Here is an 18,209-nt window from a genome sequence, read left to right as displayed (position 1 = left end):
ATAAATCTAGTGTAACCATGTTTGCTGGAAATAAGGTTGGGTTACAGAATACACCTTAAATGATCCTGTCCTCCTGCTCTGTCCATGAATAGCTGCACCAGCATGCTCTCTCACCAGTTTGAATCACCTGGGCTGACACATTGTCATCTCTGTCTGACAATACTTCAGTTTTTCTTTCTTCATCATCCTCTTCAGAGATCAACAACGCACCGCCTGCCCTCACTCATACGAACTTCCCTACGGCTCCCCATTTCACTGGAGAAGGGTGCATGGTGTAATATTTAAATTGTGCAAGCTTTCCCACTACTGGGAACATAACCAGTACGTACAACCTTGCTCAGTTTCCACCTCTACTGACACCATATGGTAGTAAAGCGTACACTCTGCCACACTTAGCACCGCTATGAATCAACTCTGATGGTAATCCCCCCTGTAGTTTATGCAGCCCAGACAAGTATTGCTTTGGTGCTGTTAGGGCAGGACTCAGCTGCTCTTGAAATACATGATGAACAGCTTCCTGTTACAAGAATGAGATTTTCACTCTGCAGTGGAGTGTGCGCTGATATGAAACTTCCTGGCAGAGTAAAACTGTGTGCCGGAACTAGACTCGAAATCGGGACCCTTGCCTTTCGCGTGCAAGTGCTCTACCAACTGAGCTACCAAGCAGTACGCACGCCCCATCCTCACGGCTTTACTTCTGCTATTATCTCGTCTCCTACCTTCCAAACTTTAGAAGCTCTCCTGCGAACCCTGCAGAACTTCCTGTTAGCTCGCCATTACCACTTGTGCATACCAGTTACTGTCTACTAACAACTGTATCAGCCTTGTTATAGTCACACTTGCGTTCTTCTAATCCTTGTCCTCGGTGTACAGCAATCTGAGGACAGAACGCTGTTGCCACTAGTTAACACCTAGATACAAAGAAATTGTGAAGAACCCTTACTCTAACACAAAAACTTATTCCCTTACCCTCAATACATTATACCATAACACCTTACACATAATACCCTAAATAATCATCAATAAACACAATAAAAAAACCTCTGCCATTTCCTTGACCTTATTGCATGTGGCACCTCCCACACAGGTCCATTCACATTCTCATGTCTACTTCTCTGCTAGTTCCTCTTCATGCCTTTCTCTGGCTCTACTCTTACTATGCCTTGGATTGACTCCAAAGCACCTCAGAATCATCACAGGGATCAAGATGCACCACTGTCAGTCTTGCCAGCAACTGTAGCCTAATGGTAACTACATCTACAGACTTATCAACATTAATGTGAAAGAGTGCAGTGAGGAACATTGCATTGAAGTAGCATGATGCTATTAAACATATGATATGTCAATGACTTATGCAGGGTGTAAGTGGAGATATTTTTATATACGATACCTTAATATGTATGCAAATCAGTGTGCTGGTTGTTTTTTCTCTGTGTCAAACAGCCTCATTAGAAACATATAATAAACTTTACAATATGATGTTTTCTGCACTGCCGTAACTGCACTGCCAAGTGGACTACACCTGTCAGTACAGAATAACCATTTTGTGTCCACATGTCCACACTTCAACATCCAAGTTTGTTCTCGGGAGAAAATATACATTAATGCCCTGCTCTTGCCACATGTTCTTGGAAGTACTGTTCAACCCAAAAACATAAACCTGTAATAGCTGTAATTATTAGTTTTCAAATGTCATAAATACTGATGTAATGTTGTTCAGTACATTGTTCTCAGTCACTAACAGGAATATCTACACTTATACACATTACACCCTGTGTGTATGTGAATTAGCATTCAAGACTATTTGGTTCTGTCTACAAGATTACTATCAATCATACATAACTCAGTGCCACAGAATTTACAGTTATGTATCATTCAAGTATTACATGTATAGTATAAATAAACTGATTAATGTGCTACCTTTTTCGTAGACATCTGCTTGTATTTACCTCACTATTGGTGCAACAATTTGGGCCTTTGATTATAAACAACCATGACAAATGAGAGATATGTGGCCCAGTCAGTACGGTGTGAATTCACATAGTAGCTTAACATCATTCTGATTGTAAGGTGCAACCATTCCATTTCTACCATTTGACTGTGGGTGGAGTGGGCTATGCACCCATTCTGTTCTACCATTTGACTCTGGGTAGAGAATGACAGTTCTGTTTCTCCTCATGTAACAAGCAACATCATTCCTTTATTATCTCTAACATAAAATTTGTCTACTGATCTGTAACAATTACCTCCTGCATCCAACTGCTGATCACTGCCTATGCAGATGTAGCTGCTTTCTGGTTTGACACAGATATCATCTCCACATAACAAGAAAAGTGATCTATTATCGTCAACACAGAATGGTTCCTGCTGGAGTTCAGTTAAATAATAGTTTAACACATCCTCCCCAATGTAGATGTAGGTGTAGAATAATTTTGGATGGTTTCTGCACTTCTGGCAGTCTCTGTAATGGTATTTGTTTATGACTCAAGTTCGTACACTGTGCACACTACCCACAATTTTTCAGATATCACTCCACATCTTCCTTCCATCAATATCCCTCAGTTACCCTTAACCTGCACCCTCTGTGACCTTGATCATGTGCCTCCCTGGATGGCACCACTAACCATGGACCTAACCTAGTTACCTTACACAACAGACTGCTATACATACTGAACTGCAGTTGTGCTTTGTATAGCTTGCAATTTATTTATTATTAAATTTTAAAATTACACTCACAATGAAAGCACACTCTCAATGAAGTATGTACATTCACTGTAACAGAGGTTTCTGAACAGACTGACTACAATAATGTCACATCCGGTAAATTTAGTAGGTGTACACATTTCATGTATAGACTGACTACGGGGCTCCTGTGCAGACTTGGTACTCTGTCCACTGAGCTCCTGCACATACTTGTCTCTAGTACTAAACTCATATACAGAATGTTAGTTTGCTCAATAACAAAGAAATTTCACCTGTTTGTTATTTTACCTTTATCATTTGAACTTATAATAAAGTGCTACTTAATTGAGAATAGATGTAAAGGGGCAATTTTTTTAACATAGAACTAAAGAAATAGCTCTATTGTTTAATATTTTATAATTATAATGAACAATACTAACTAAATATAGCATGATAGTGTTAACTAAATATAGGTTACAACTAAATTTTATTACAATGAAACAATAAACCATTTAAAAGGGCAACAAACGTAAGGTCAGTTGCAGCGTAATGTGAATTACTTCCTCATTTTCAAAAATTCATGTCCTTGTTCATAGTCAAATATCAGTGATGATTTACAGTACTTTGCTATTACATAGGTGTACAAAATGTGCAAAAATCGAATTTTTATATTCAGTCTTATCAGAGATAAGTAGCCCCAAACTTCACAAAAAATAACAATTTTCAAATTTCAAAAATTTGAAAAAATCAATGTTCTTGCTCTATATAAGCATAGTAGCTTATGATATCTAACAATAGAAATTTAGTGTTCTTGCTCCATATAAAGTTAGTAGTTTATGATATCTAACTACAGAAAAAAATAAACTCTGATAAATCACTGCTTAGTTGGTATTTTTGGGTCTGAAAATTTTCAATAGCAAATTTTGGATGTCATTTTGAATGGTTATTTTTGAAATTGGGGTATTTTGGGTAATAAATAATGCTGTAGAGAAGAATTTTCTAAAAACAATCATGTCAATTGCAATGTTGTAACTTAATCCAGTGCAGAGATATTCAAATTAATGCTATGTCTCCAAATTGAAAAATCGCCATTCAGTAACACTGCAAGGATTTTTTTTTTTAAAAAACCTGTTTCGAACTTCTAAATTATAGGGTAATCACGTGTAAAAAAAATTAAAATGGTTAAACAAACCTCAACGGACCACTTCACATGGGTTGACCACAATGACAATCAACAGCTATATTGTAGTGTTCGCCCCTTGGATTGGATGAGTATTTCTGTGATTCTCTTAATCATGATGAAACAAGCTGCTTCTTTGGATCTTTATTGTCTGCACTGTCAATCATATTTGGTAATGGTTACAGCTTGATAAGCAATCCTCAAGAATGAATGAAGGTTTTGTGAGCTACTTCATTTGTGACTGATTTACATCTTCTTAAGATTCATACCATGAATCTCAGTGTAGCATATGTTTTCCTGTCAGTGTTATGTGCTCCTTTCAGTTTAAGTAACTCCAGAAGTATAGTTCTATATATTTAACTGTTGTAACTATTTCCTGTGACTGATCATTCTGTAACTGAACAACAGTATGTCTTTCCATCAATTTCCACAACTTTATACTTGTTAATGTCAAGGGAACAATACAAGATACAACAATAAGTGCTACAATCGCAGGAAAATAATACTGCCTTCCATCAAATTTTGTGTTTTTCAGGGCATTTGAGAAACAACAATTAAGGCCAGTGCAATAAAAAATCAATGCTTCAATGTTTTCTTGCAAAGAAATGCCAATTTCATAGTCCATCTAAAAATATAGTGCAAAGTTCCACACTTCAATTAAATAAATAATTATCATTTTTTAAGTGTTGTTTTTTTCATGCCAGCCAGTGCCTTTTTTTTTTTTTGGGGGGGGGGGGGGGGGGGGGGGAAGTAGGAGGTGTGTGGCTAGGGCGCAAGGCATAAGGTCATAAGCGCCCAGTATAGGACCATAGAATGCTGGGTCCACTAGGGTAAAAAACTGTTGCGAGGTCCAATACTAAAGGAAGAATAAACAAATCTAAAACATCAAGACATTATGGAAGAGTATGTAAAAGACATCAACAAGACACCAGAGGTACCAGGTAGAAATCAAATCTCTTTTGTCATATTACTGCTTTTAAAAAAACTTAAAACGCAAGCCACAGCCCACACGTCATCCGCTAAAATGTCTGGCAAAGCAGGCAGCAGCCCAATCCTGAGACGTAAGTGGCTAAATTAGGGGCAGAGGATCAGGAGATGTCTGACCATTAATGGCTGGCTACAGAAAGGACAGCTGGGTGCAGGGTCGCCACTCAACAAGTGGTGGTGACTAAAGCAGCAGTGCCCTATTCGCAACTGAGCTAACATTACTTCCTCATGGCAAGATGTCCGGGAGGAAGTAGACTAGGCTGTTGGGAGAGGTTTGACTTCTCTGAGTCTGTTCTCATGAAGGGAGCTCCATGCCGAAGTGACGTGATATGCCGATAGAGAAAAGTACAAATATCTTATGAGAAAACATAGTAAGAGGTGGGCCGATCGAGATGGACTGCGGCCTTGGCTGCAGCATCATTCCCAGGCACACTAACATGGTCAGGAACCCACATGAACATCACTTAGGCTCTCCCATCTGGGAACAAATGGAGGCAGTCCTGGATCAGTTGAATGATGGGATGGACTGTATCAGGACTATCTAGACTCTGCATGGCACTGAGGAAGTCAGAGCAGATCACACAGCGAGTGAGCTGGTGCCTCTGAATGTAGTGAACAGCCTGATAGAGGGCAAAAAGCTCTGCTGTAAAAACTGTGCACTGGTCAAGAAGCCAGTATTGAAACTTATCAGTCTCTACGACAAAAGCACAGTCAACACTGTGGGTGTACTTGGAACCATCAGTGTAGAAAAATATGCTATCAGCAAGTTGTGAGCGAAGTTCAAGAAAGTTGCAGTGATATAAATTGTAAATGGTAATAGCCCGTAATATATGCAACAGATATACTGAGAAATACTTTCACATCTGATGACTTCTCACCGTCAATAAGAAACACTCCATTCTCTTTGAGCCATTTTATTCACAAAGCCAGTTTTATATTGGTCATGTTCCATTCACTAGAGGACAGAGAAGGACTCTACTGCATGCGTGTCAGAAGTTAGAGAACACTACATCAACCAGCATATGTCTGCTGCCCTCTAAATCTGAACCAATAGAATAAGTGGAATTGATTCTCACAGAGAAGATTTACAGCTTTCAAAGGGTTTATTAAATGCAAACTTAAAACATGTTTGACAAATCTACAGCAGAGAGATATAACTGATACAGCCTATATGTCTTGAAAATGGGAATTACTCCTGCTTGTTTCAAAATTCCTGGAATGCTTCATTACTCCAGCAATCTATACTAAATTTCTACTAAAAGAGGAGTATTCTTTTGTATTTTCATACAGGTATGTCATCAGGTCATTCCCTCTACTGAGAAATTTTAGTAGTTGAGTTCCTATTCCACAGTAATATTATTTCTTCATATTCTATTCATTTCAGCATTTATATGATAACTGAAAGAAGGAATCACAGTATGGTCTTCCTCAGTGAAACAAATTTGGAAGAGTGAATTATTCTACTGTCTGGAAGAGAACTTTAATCTGTAAGGAGTTTCTTTGTGGCATGCATTCTGCTGCATGGTGAAAGATTTATTCTAGGTTGAAGACTTCACCACAATGGATTAAACAATACACACAATGTGTTATCCATATCACATGTTTTGTATGTATGTTTCAAAGCATTCATGAAAGCTATTTCACAAAGAATCAAAGAACAGAAACAGAAAAAGTAAACAAACACTCCCAAAGCTACTAATCATTTATGGAAGATGAATGATAAAAAATTTCCAGCAGGTCACATCCACAGGACAGGCATGAGTACCCACTTGTGTCCATCTAGCTTACTAGTGGACAAGCTCAGGTAGTACAGCTACCTATCAGGCATTTCTGGAGCACACACTCCGAGCATAAGCACGTGGACTTGGCCACTCCTATTTGCAGATACTTGGCCAAGGCAGTATGTACTTGCAGGCAAGGACCAAGGGCCGGGCTGACTGATTGCCTGTTGGTGTGATTAGCTGCCTATGTGTCAGCTATTTGCCCACCATATCCACCTGCCACTGTGGGCAGGCACTCAGTCTGGAATAGTCTTCCGTTGGAGAATATATTCTGAAGAGGATAGTTGTGCATTTTCAGCTTACCAAATAAGTAATTACTTCTAAAATCTTCACGAAGTTTACACTGTAATGCATATTATTGATAAATTATGAATGTGTTCCAACAAGGTACATAAATTTGGATCATTCCCATTGGCAAGCAGGGCTCTGTCAATTGAACTATCTGCAATGCTTCACTGCCCAACTCAGAAGTTTTTTCAGCCAGTACTTAACACTCTTCATACTACATGGAGACTCTCCGGCAAGCTTTGCTAGACTAATATCCCTGAGAGGAGGTATATGAAATATATAACCTATTAGAGGTTTCCAAAATTAATATCTCATGCTGTGGGAGACTACACATGCAATAACTTTCTGGCAGATCAAAATCTCGTGGCGACTATATCCTCTTAGATATGTACTGTCTACAATTGTATCTCTTCAATAAGTGGAGAAATTAAATATGAATTAATATCACTTACCTCTCCTTTGGTTCAGAATCTCTGGACTTAAAAGATTTGGATTGTCTCCAGGTCGAGGTACGTCAAGATGATTTCCTGTAACTGCTACATCTGGTGTTAAGGTGGATGGATTATTCTCTTTCTGACCTTGCTTTGATTCTGAATTTCCACAGCTATCAGAAGATGTAGCTGCAATATAACAGAAACAACTGATGTTTATAAACAGTTTCAACCTAACTAGCATTGAAATGCAGAGTAAATACATTATTTTTTTACAGTTGTATGGACATGCCTAAAATATACAAACAGAATAAGTATTTTTTGTCTGTATTACATAAGTATTGAAAGGAGACAAGTAGGTAAACATTAACTTCACCATTTCATTTGGAATGGTTTATATCAGCTTCAAATAGAACTTTCTGCCAGTGATTTTTTAACTTTTAATTAAATACAAATTTATAACCATGTGAGGAGAGTACACTCTTGTCAAGGATTTTTAATTTGATGTCAATACAAATATAGCTGAGGTGATAGATACTGGGGAAGAGTGACAGCACTGCAAGTGGTTGCAGAATGTGCAATTTCAGTTTCTGGGAACTTAATTTCCAGCATTGAGAAACTACAATATGACGTTAGATAGAAAATTGTGTTATTATTTTGGGTAATGCACAATGAAGCTTTAAAAATAATGAGTGAGAGTGGATGTAAGAATTTTGCACTTCACAAAACATGCCACACGAGCTACTTTCCTGTTGGGTCTACCCCAAATGAAAGTATCACAAAAAAGATAAGCATGTGTTTTTCACATCTGTAAATAAATCATGTTTGAATTTTGTAACCTTCCTTAATTTGATGTGAATTTTCAACTGATTCAGTCCTTGAATTACATTTGAACCATGATAGTATCAGCAACATACATTGCATACAACATTTACTTATACATCATCATTTATTTTCCAAAATGATACTTCCGAGACATTACAGCTTACTGTCAAACATACGAATGAATCACATGTCAATTCAAGCTGCAGTTCTTGTTATTATTGTAACAGGAACACTAGAACAAACTTTGTCATAATATGTCTCATGATACATCCCAAAATATTTGCACTATTAACATGAAATGTTCTTTTATCCTCTTACACTTGTAATCCCAGCCAGTAATACTTACTTCTTGAAGTTTTTCAGATTTTTCGATACTCTGGTTTATTGGTTTCTAGCAAAGAACCATTAATGTATCCAATGTTTACAGCAAACAGCATTAACATCTTACACTGCTAACAATATCAGTGGAAGAGTTCCATAAAATAGAAATGAAATGAAATGTTGAACCTAGTCAATGTTATTTGGAATCTTACACAGCACTGGACTGCCCTCATTGGAAGCTTCTTTTAACTATGAACAGGCAATTGTTCTAACCTCAAACTGAGGTTTCCTATGAAGGGGTGTGAAATGACTGAGATAAAATAATTCTGAATACAAATAATACAATGAAGCGCCAAAGAAACTGGTACAGGCAAGCGTATTCCAGTACAGATGTATGTAAAAAGGCAGAATATAACACTGTGGTTGGCAATGCCTATATAAGACAACAAGTGTCTTGTGCAGTTGTTAGATTGGTAACTGCTGTTACAATCACAGGTTATCAAGATTTAAGTGAGTTTGAACGTGGTGTTATAATCAGCGCATGACCTCTGGGACACAGTATCTCTGAGGTAGTGATGAAGTGGGGATTTTCCCACATGACCGTTTCATGAGTGTACTGCGAGTCTCAGGAATCCAGTAAAACATGAAACCTCTGACACTACTGCGGGTAGAAAAAGATCATACAAGGATGGGAACAACAATGACCAAACAGAATCGATTCAATGTGACAGAAGTGTAGCCCTTCAGCAAAATGCTGCAGATTTCAGTGCTGGGTCGTAAGCAAGTAGCAGTGTGCAAACCATTCAACAAAACATCATCAATATGGGCTTTCGGAGCTGAAGGCCCACTTGATGACACAAGTGGGACAGTTAACACTGATATTGGACATTTGCTGACTGGAAACATGTTGCCTGGTCGGAGAAGTCTCGTTTCAAATTGTATTGAACAGATGGACTTGTATGGGTATGGAGACAACCTCATGAATCCAAGGTGTCAGCAGTGGCTGTTCAAGTTGATGGAGGCTCTGTAACTGTCTGGGGCATGTGGAGCTGTAGTGATGTGGGACTCCTGATACATTTAGATACAACTCTGACAGGAGACACGTATGTAAACATTCTGTCTGATTACCTGCATCCATTCATGTCCATTCTGCCTTTCAAGCCTTGGGCACACCCCACGCATCCAGAATTGCTACAGGGTGGTTCCAGGAACACTCTTCTGAGTTTAAACACTTCTCCTGGCCACCAAACTCTCCAGACATGGACATTATTGGGCATATCTGGGATATCTTGCAACTTGCTGCTTAGGAGAGATCGCCATCCCCCCCCTCCCCCTGTACTCTTACAGATTTATGGATAACCCTGCAGGCTTCATGGTATCAGTTATGTCCAGCACAACTTCAGACATTAGTCGATGGCATGCTAAGTCAAGTTGTGGCACTTCTGCATGTTCACAGGGGCCCTACATGATATTAGGAAGGTATACCAGTTTCTTTGGTTCTTCAGTGTATAACAGGTTACTTTATGGCTGTTGCTACTCAACAGCCATAAATTTTCATGTTTTCAAACACATAGAGAAGGAGATTGCCAGTAGCAATGTAGTTGTCTTTTTCTTTATGTTTACCCAGTGATTTACAAAGAACACTGGAAAAATGTTTGATTTCAGTATTTTTACAAAAAATATTCTTACAAACAGTGCTTCTGAAATGGTTATTCTGAGGGCCTACTTACTAGTAGTTAATGAAAATGTATTCTTATATAATCCATATGACCATATCAAGTAAATATTTCTGAGGACTGTGGCTATAGCAGTGCATCATATACATTGGAGAAGAACATGTAAGGAGGATTGAGGAAGGCATAATATATGAAGAGACAACAAAAAATAAAAAATAATTACTACAGTTTTGACTCCCTGTATGAAACAAGGAGAAATGTAACACTTTTCCAAAAATTAATAAATCTGTAACTTTGGTTCATGATTAATTGAGACTACTCTGTCCTGCATATTGTTACATTTATCTAAAAGCTATCTAGTCTCTTGTGCTACCAGTGAGTGGTGGGGAGAGAGAGAGAAGCAAATGTAGACTTAAATAGAAATCCAAAACTACACTTGTATTCTGCAAATGACAATAAAGAGCACAGCACACACACACTGCATCATATTATTCATTGTTCTTTTCACTAAATTTGTGAGTGGATCAAAACACTTTTATATAATCATTTTAGTAGGCACCGCTCTTGCACGATACTATTGCATGTTGCAATTCTTTGTTGACAACACATATTCAAATTTCAGACTGTACATTTTTCCAAATAATGGAATGTTTTTAATGAATATGTATCAACTGAGATCATACTAGATGTGTGCAAAATCCTTTTCTAAGTTATATAAGGCAGTAAAAACCTTTTCTTCTTGTACTAAAAGTACTACAGCACTATTTCAAGACAGACTCTGTGAGTATTTTCTAACTACTCTCCTTTGTAGATGACCTGCAATTCCCCATAATACAAACAACAAACTGAAGATCACAACTTGTTTTTTTTTTTTCAGAAATGGACTTAATAAACTATTCTATTTCATATATGTATAGAGAATTACTTTCAGGGAAACAAATGCAAATAAATGAAGCTGTAGGTGATTGATCTTGTGAGAGAAGTTGGTATCTGTTTATTATCAGTGAAACCAATTTTGTAATGAAATTGAGAATGACATGAACATGTGAACATTATATTAAACAGAAAATAAATGTCTACTTATGAATTTTCACAACAGAAAAAAAGTAGAATGCATCTGGGAGACTCACAACCTTCTAAAAGCCCTTTCTCCTAGTTTTCATAAACTTCATTACAATACAAACTCCATTGTGGAAAAAACAAATGAAAGTGAGGCCAAGGAATCACTTCACTGCAATTCTTTGACAGCTGGTGGATAGAGTTCTGTAACAGATCACAAAACTGAACTTTTGAGTCTTCATCCTCCACTGCCAACACCACCACCACCACCACCACCACCACCACCACCACCACCACCACCCACTCCTCTCCATTAGTATAATGAAGGCTCAAAACCTAGTCTGGTTTTCTGGTTTGTTAAGGGGAAATGTGTGAAGTAAGAGAAAAATGGACTTTGGTGGCTTTTCCTTCTCTTCAGATCCTTTATACTGTGGATATCACCATGACTTTGAGAGTCACCATATAGCAGAGATGCTGAGTTGCAGACAGGCACAACAAAAAGATTGTCAACCAACTAAGCTTTTCGCCATAAAAGGCCTTTATCAAAATCAGACATTACACACACACACACACACACACACACACACACACACACACACACACACACAACCAGTCTTTGGCTGTCGAGGTGGCCTCAACAGTCACAAACTGTGTGTGTGTGTGTGTGTGTGTGTGTGTGTGTGTGTGTGTGTGAGGTGCATTGGCATGTGCGAATGAGAGAGAGAGAGAGAGAGAGAGAGAGAGAGAGAGAGAGAGAGAGAGAGAGAGAGAGAGAGAGAGAGAGTGTGTACACTGTTTGATTACAATGAAATCCTTTTTAGCTGAAAGATTACTAGTCTGACAGTCTTTTTTTTGTGTCTATCTGCGACTTAGCATCTCTGCTCTATGGTGAATAGTAATCTACCTTTCTGTTCACAATATTGTCAAAAACAACCTAATCAGACATACTGCGTGTGGTCATCTGAACTGCAGTGTACAAGTAGGAAATGCCATTTTGTGACTCCAGTAAATAAGAAATCGTATGCAGAGGTGATGATTAAGGACGCAATCATCTGTGTGGCCCTGGATAAAGAGGTGCATCAGAAATCTCTGCAAGTTTAGGTACCTACTTTGGATGACATTTTACAATGGGCCCCAGCCTTCAAAGTTTTGCTGGCCACAGGCCATTGATTAGATTTCTGGGACGAGGTGGTGGCCATTGGGTCAGAACCAAGAGAGGGATACAACTTTGCCAACACAGAAAATGCAGTAAAGCAGTGCTCAAACACCATTGCACTCCAGCTGCATCATGTAAACATGGAAACAAGTCTCAGCCTCCTGACAGGCACTCATTTCTGCCTGACAGGATTGTTTTTGATCATGCCAGAGAAGACAGACACAGTGCGAGTCACGCTGGAAGGAAGGGCTTACCACATCTGCCTGTCACACTACAGACAAAAAACACTTGCCTCAACACGACCTAATGAACATTAATATGATTTCATTGGAGTATCACACCACAGTGGTTTCACCTAAGAAACTGTTCACACTCAATTTGTGCAATAACAATTTGAGCTACAAGTTGACACTGGTGCCACTGCATCTCTCTTAAACTCTCAAACCTACCTCCAACTGGGAGCACTGGCATTCAATCTGCACCTCACAAGTTCATGGCGTATAACAAACAACACATTCCACTCAAAGGACCACCCACAACTGTACAAAACGTATGAAAACCTTGTCTGACATTCCACCTTCCTTGTAGCTCACAGCACAGATATGGAAAATCTATTCTTCCTTGATGCTTTTTCCACTTTCAGGTTTGTTATTGATAACTCAGTCCATCTGGTCTCAGAACGAGTGCCATTTTGAAAATTAGAAACCCTCAGTAAGGACTAAGCTGACATTTTGTCAATTGGTCTAAGAAAAGTGAAGAACTTTGCAGAGCACATTACATTACATAAATAAGTGCATCCTTGCTGTTTTGTGTGCGACCCATGCGCCTCACACTACGGGATGCTATTCAGAATGAGCTACATAGATTGCAGCCTTATACATCTTTGAACGTGTGTCTGCAAGTGAGTGGGCAACACCTTCGGTTTTTGCGAAAAAACTGTCATGGAATATGCACCTGTGTGGAAACTTTAAAAGTTATGGTCAGTTCCCAGTCAGAGATTGATATGTACCCCATTCTGAAAGCCGATGAGTTTTTCTCTGCACTCACTGGAGACCGGTATTTTGTGATGATATATTTCTCAGAAGCTTGGAACTACTGCTGGATGAGGACTCACAGAAACTTTTGGTAGGGAACATGCCACATGGATTATACCATTTCATATGGTTAGTTTTCAGAGTAGCCAGTGCCCCAGCCATCTGTCAAAGGTTTCTCAGGCAACAGCTACAGAATGTTCTGGGATGCATAAATTATCTAGAAAAGATTTTGGTGATGGGAGCCACAATGGAAGAACATTTCAAAAACTTGGGATGGTTGTTGCACACTGCCCGGTCTGCAGGCCTATAATGCAATATTGAAAAATCTCTCTTTTTTTCAACCACTGGTGAAATATCTGCAACACATCACCTCCTGTGAAGGTATTAAGCTGTCACGGAAGCTGGTCAAAGCTGTCACTGTACTTCCTTGGCCCACAAATTCAAAGGAGCTCCAGTTCTTCTTGAAGAAAAAAAATGTATTGCAGAAAATTTATCATAGGTTCGGCATTGGCCACCCATCCGCTCATCAACCTTTGGAATAATGGCATGCCTTTGGTATGGTCGGAGGCACACAAAGAGGCATTCACAGCTGAAGTGGGCCCACCTCTCAGCATTCTGTCTCACCACATTTCAATCAGGCAAACAGCTAGTGGTAGTGGCAGCCACTTATGAATGGGCTCTGGGGATCATTATGGCATAAAGAACATAGGCGGCTCTGAAAATCTGATCATATTTGTGTTGAAGACACTCAATGCCACATAGAACGGATATCTGAAAATTGAAAAAGAGGCTCTCAAGATGATCTTTGCACTGAAGAAATGCCATGTATTCCTACATGGAACACAGGTTCACCTCATTACTGACCATAAGCCATTGATCTCCCACTTTAGTTCTGCAGCAAGGCTACCTGAGGGAGCTGCCCAGTACTGGGCACTCTTTCTCAGTAGATACAATTATGAAATTTGCTTTTGCAGTACCACTGAGTAAACCAACAGGACACATTTTACCATCTCCCGAAGATCCCTGACCCGGACTTCAACAAAAACAATATCTTGTGCTTCTTGCTGTACAAAGATGCTCAATAGGTGGTGGATGCTTTTCCCATCAAGGAGTCTGTGTGCAGCCATGGCCAAGGACACCATATCACAACATGTACGGTGGTGCATAAAACTCTGCTGTCCGAACTGCATTTCCAGTCAAGACTCCAAACTGTTATGTCATTACCTCCACCTCACTAATTATGGTGGATAGAGTTATCCTACTAACCACCTATCAATGGTCTCCCCGAGTAGACCCGCCGGAACCTCTGCACCTGACACTCTTATGGTTCTTGCGCTATGGTCACTGGGGTGTCTTGTGAACTAAACTGCTCACTCAGCACCGTATGTTGTGACCAGGCATAGACCAGCAGGCTGAACATCTTGTTTGCAACAGTCATCAGTGTGAAGAAAAGTATGTGGCTGCCCGGCAAACATTTTCATCCACGAGTGGTTTCACGTCGGCTTCACAGGCATCTTCCTGGATACAACCTCGATGATTGTCCTCAATGCATATTCCAGCTTTCCATACGCAGTCAACTGTTGTCCATGAGTGCAGAGACTACAGCTGCAGTGCTCAGCACAATTTTCGTTATTTACACTTCCTCTCACACTTGTGTCAGTCAATGGACCACAGTTTTGCTTACATTTTTTCTGATACCTCTGCTGCAGAAATGATATTCAATAGCTGTCGTCTCCATTTTTCCACCCACACTCGAATGATGAGGCTGAAAGACTCCTTTGAGCTTTTAAAATAATGATGAAGACATACGTGGCTGACATTCCTACCAATGAAGCACTATCACGTCTTTGAGTTCCTGCAGGCTGATGCTGAGAGGGAATAAAAGTCCAGAGGAACTCACCCATGGCCATCAGTCACAATGCTCTCCCATTTATTGCTGAAAACACCTGTGGGGCCATCTGTGGCACTGTCTTCACACCTCTAGCCAGGCATCCATGTTTGGGCATGGGGCTGTGGATGCTAGGATAATCCTCCAGTGGTGGTCTGGCAGCAGTAGGGACACTGCGTATTCACTCTGGCCATGGGGGCCCAGACAGTGGCAGGCCATCAAAATCACTCTATCTGCAGTGGGAGACCCAGCTGCTGCTGTCTCCAGGTCTGATGGCAGATACACATCACTGGACCCTCTGCTATCTCCCCTCCTGCTTCAGAGCTTTCCCTCCCCTTCCCTTCACAGCCTTGTTTGCCAATCCCGTGCACACCTTCACCTCCCCATGTTTCTAGGCCACCTGAGATGGGCAGGATGTCTGAAGGCTCTGTAGTACCAACCACACTGGTGCTGCTTATACCCCTGCAGCTCCCTTCTGCACCAAGATGTGACATGGACATGGAGTGGCCTTTGCTACCAGCTGTACTGCCACGTGCTTCCATGTTCACTGACTGGCGCAGTTAGCTCCCTTAATCTCTCCTGCAGACTTTCCAAAATTTTAAAGAAATTTTCAGTGTTAGCAAAACTATATGGCAGACTGAAAGAAGTTAAACACAATGTTAAACATTACATCTCATTGTTTAATGGCCATACAGTCTTCTGCAAGTCTTATGGACAAGACCCATATGAAGGGCATAATGTGAAGTAAGATTTCTGGTACATATCATACCAAAAATTATTTGTTTGAATCATAGTGGGACAGTTCTCCACATACAGCACTAAATCAGATTGATATTGGCATGTTTGTGGAGATTACCACTGCGTAAACAACCACATCCCTCCCAATGGCTACCAAATTCCGCAAGCAACACAACAGTCCGGAAAATGAACATGCATTGCTGGAAGATGAAATCAGACTTTGCCCCAATAGTAGCCAGCCAACAGAAACAAGATGTAAGTCTACTTGTAAGTCTACTGGTTTCCTTACAAAGTATTTGCCGTTGCCCAAAATAATTACTCATAATATGGCAGGGAACTTCTCAGTACTTATTCAGTGATAAAATATTTCAGATATCTGCTTGAAGAGCAAACATGTACTGTCTACATTCGTTTTTGGCTGCATCACCGCAAGTCTGTTACCTCCCGTACATTTCTCGATTTGCACCTAATTTGTGGCATGTGCCTGGGGCCTTATTCTGTAGTGACATCATTTTCAGTTCTTTAGCCAAACTTGCTATTCTGCAAGCTTCTGAGACCTGTTACCAATCGGTCCGCCCGCTGTTTTTCCGACAACTATAGTGAGACTCAGTTAGTTTTCAGCATGATCACTCGTTCAGTTCAGTGTGATTTGTCTGAAGCTAGAAGTTGTTATTTTAGATATACTGACTGGTTTAGTTTCAGATTTAATGATTATGGTTTACTGAAGAATCACTATGATGCATCTGAGTGGAAAGTGAGTTCATAACAGGCTGTTTTCTGCTGTTAGAAACATGGTCTGTATTGTTGTTACTGTGAGTCATTATAAGATTAAAAAAACATTTCTGGTCAATTGTCTCACAAAATACCTGTTACTTTTGTGTACTTAAGAGTTTAAAAATCATTAAATTTCAAAATGTCAGCTCTACTTGCATATATGACATGAGTGTCAACAGAAATTACTAGTGACTGTAAACATTTCCTGCAAATGGTTTAGTTCCTTATTATTGAAGCATGTTTACAATTTTTAAGTAACAATGAAAAGGAATTTTGTGAACCTTTATAGTGGAAAACTTCAAAAATTTCATGGATTTATGGCTTACATCCGCACTGTTCAGCAATGAAATCAACCTGCATCCCTCTCCCATAAAATCAACCAGCATTTCTCTCTCTTACTATCAGCAGTAATAGAAAACTCACTGCACACAAGTTATCATGGCCAAGTGGTACGGCAACAGACTGTTATGCCAGAGACCGTAGGTTTGCATTCTACTACTTAAATTTTTTTTCCCTATTCATGTTTGTAACACATTCTGAGACTTCATTATTCATGAAAGTTAAGTATTTTTCTGCAATATTCATTGTTATTTACAAGTAAGACCACACTTTCTCAATAGTGAGTATCTTTGCGACTCTTCCAGCTTTCCCAGTGGATCTTCAGTACCTCTGATTTTGTGACTTCCTTATGTTTAAAAAATGAAAGATGAAATTGCTGTGCGTGAAACAACTGTCAGAGACATTTGTAGTTTTCTTGTGACAAATAGTTCACCATTTTTCTCTGAATACATAGCGATTTCTGAGTGTGTGGTTAGACAGGAATCCAAGAGTACACTCCAAATTACTGCCAATGAAAGTAGCAGCAATCATCTTTTTACTTTTGCTTGTCACAAGTATTTATCTCTAATTGAATCCTTAACAATAGTAGACAGAGATGAAAGATTCCTGCCATACTATTTTTAGAATATACCATCATAAATGACACATTTTGATTCATCAATGTGAATGAGAATAAAATGACATAATATGGCATTTATGACAATTTTCAGAACACAGTCAAATACCCTATCATTATTATGCAGGCATGGAAACACACGGTCAGTGAAATTTGAGCAGCACTACGTCCTTCAAACACACTTTTCAGTACTGTGAAGAACAGCGTGCCTGTGTCAGCTGCTAGCTGTTTTGAGTTCATGGCGCTGTGCGCACAACAACATGCATGCGTGGAGCTATGGGCACTTGCTTTTGATTGATTGGCACAAGGAGAACTGACAACAGCACCTTGGTTGACAAGAACAGAATGACATCACATCCAAAATGCTCACAGAATAACATGGGGACTCTCCTCTGAAAACAAGGCCACTTGGTGCACTCGCCTACCAGGAAGAA

The 18,209-nt window shown here is 39.5% G+C and overlaps 1 protein-coding gene across 1 annotated transcript in view; it reads right to left on the bottom strand.

Moving 5' to 3' along the window:
* Positions 1-18,209, bottom strand: part of LOC126340649 (potassium channel subfamily T member 2) — a 1,715,804-nt gene that overhangs the window by 165,300 nt on the left and 1,532,295 nt on the right. Inside the window, exon 16 of the mRNA XM_050001706.1 lies at positions 7,371-7,538. Within this exon, the coding sequence (XP_049857663.1) occupies positions 7,371-7,538 (168 nt within the window). The remainder of the gene's footprint in view (positions 1-7,370; positions 7,539-18,209) is intronic.

The sequence above is a fragment of the Schistocerca gregaria genome, chromosome 1 (genome assembly GCF_023897955.1).
Source record: "Schistocerca gregaria isolate iqSchGreg1 chromosome 1, iqSchGreg1.2, whole genome shotgun sequence".
Taxonomy (NCBI): domain Eukaryota; kingdom Metazoa; phylum Arthropoda; class Insecta; order Orthoptera; family Acrididae; genus Schistocerca; species Schistocerca gregaria.
This window is presented reverse-complemented; position numbering and strand designations above follow the sequence as displayed.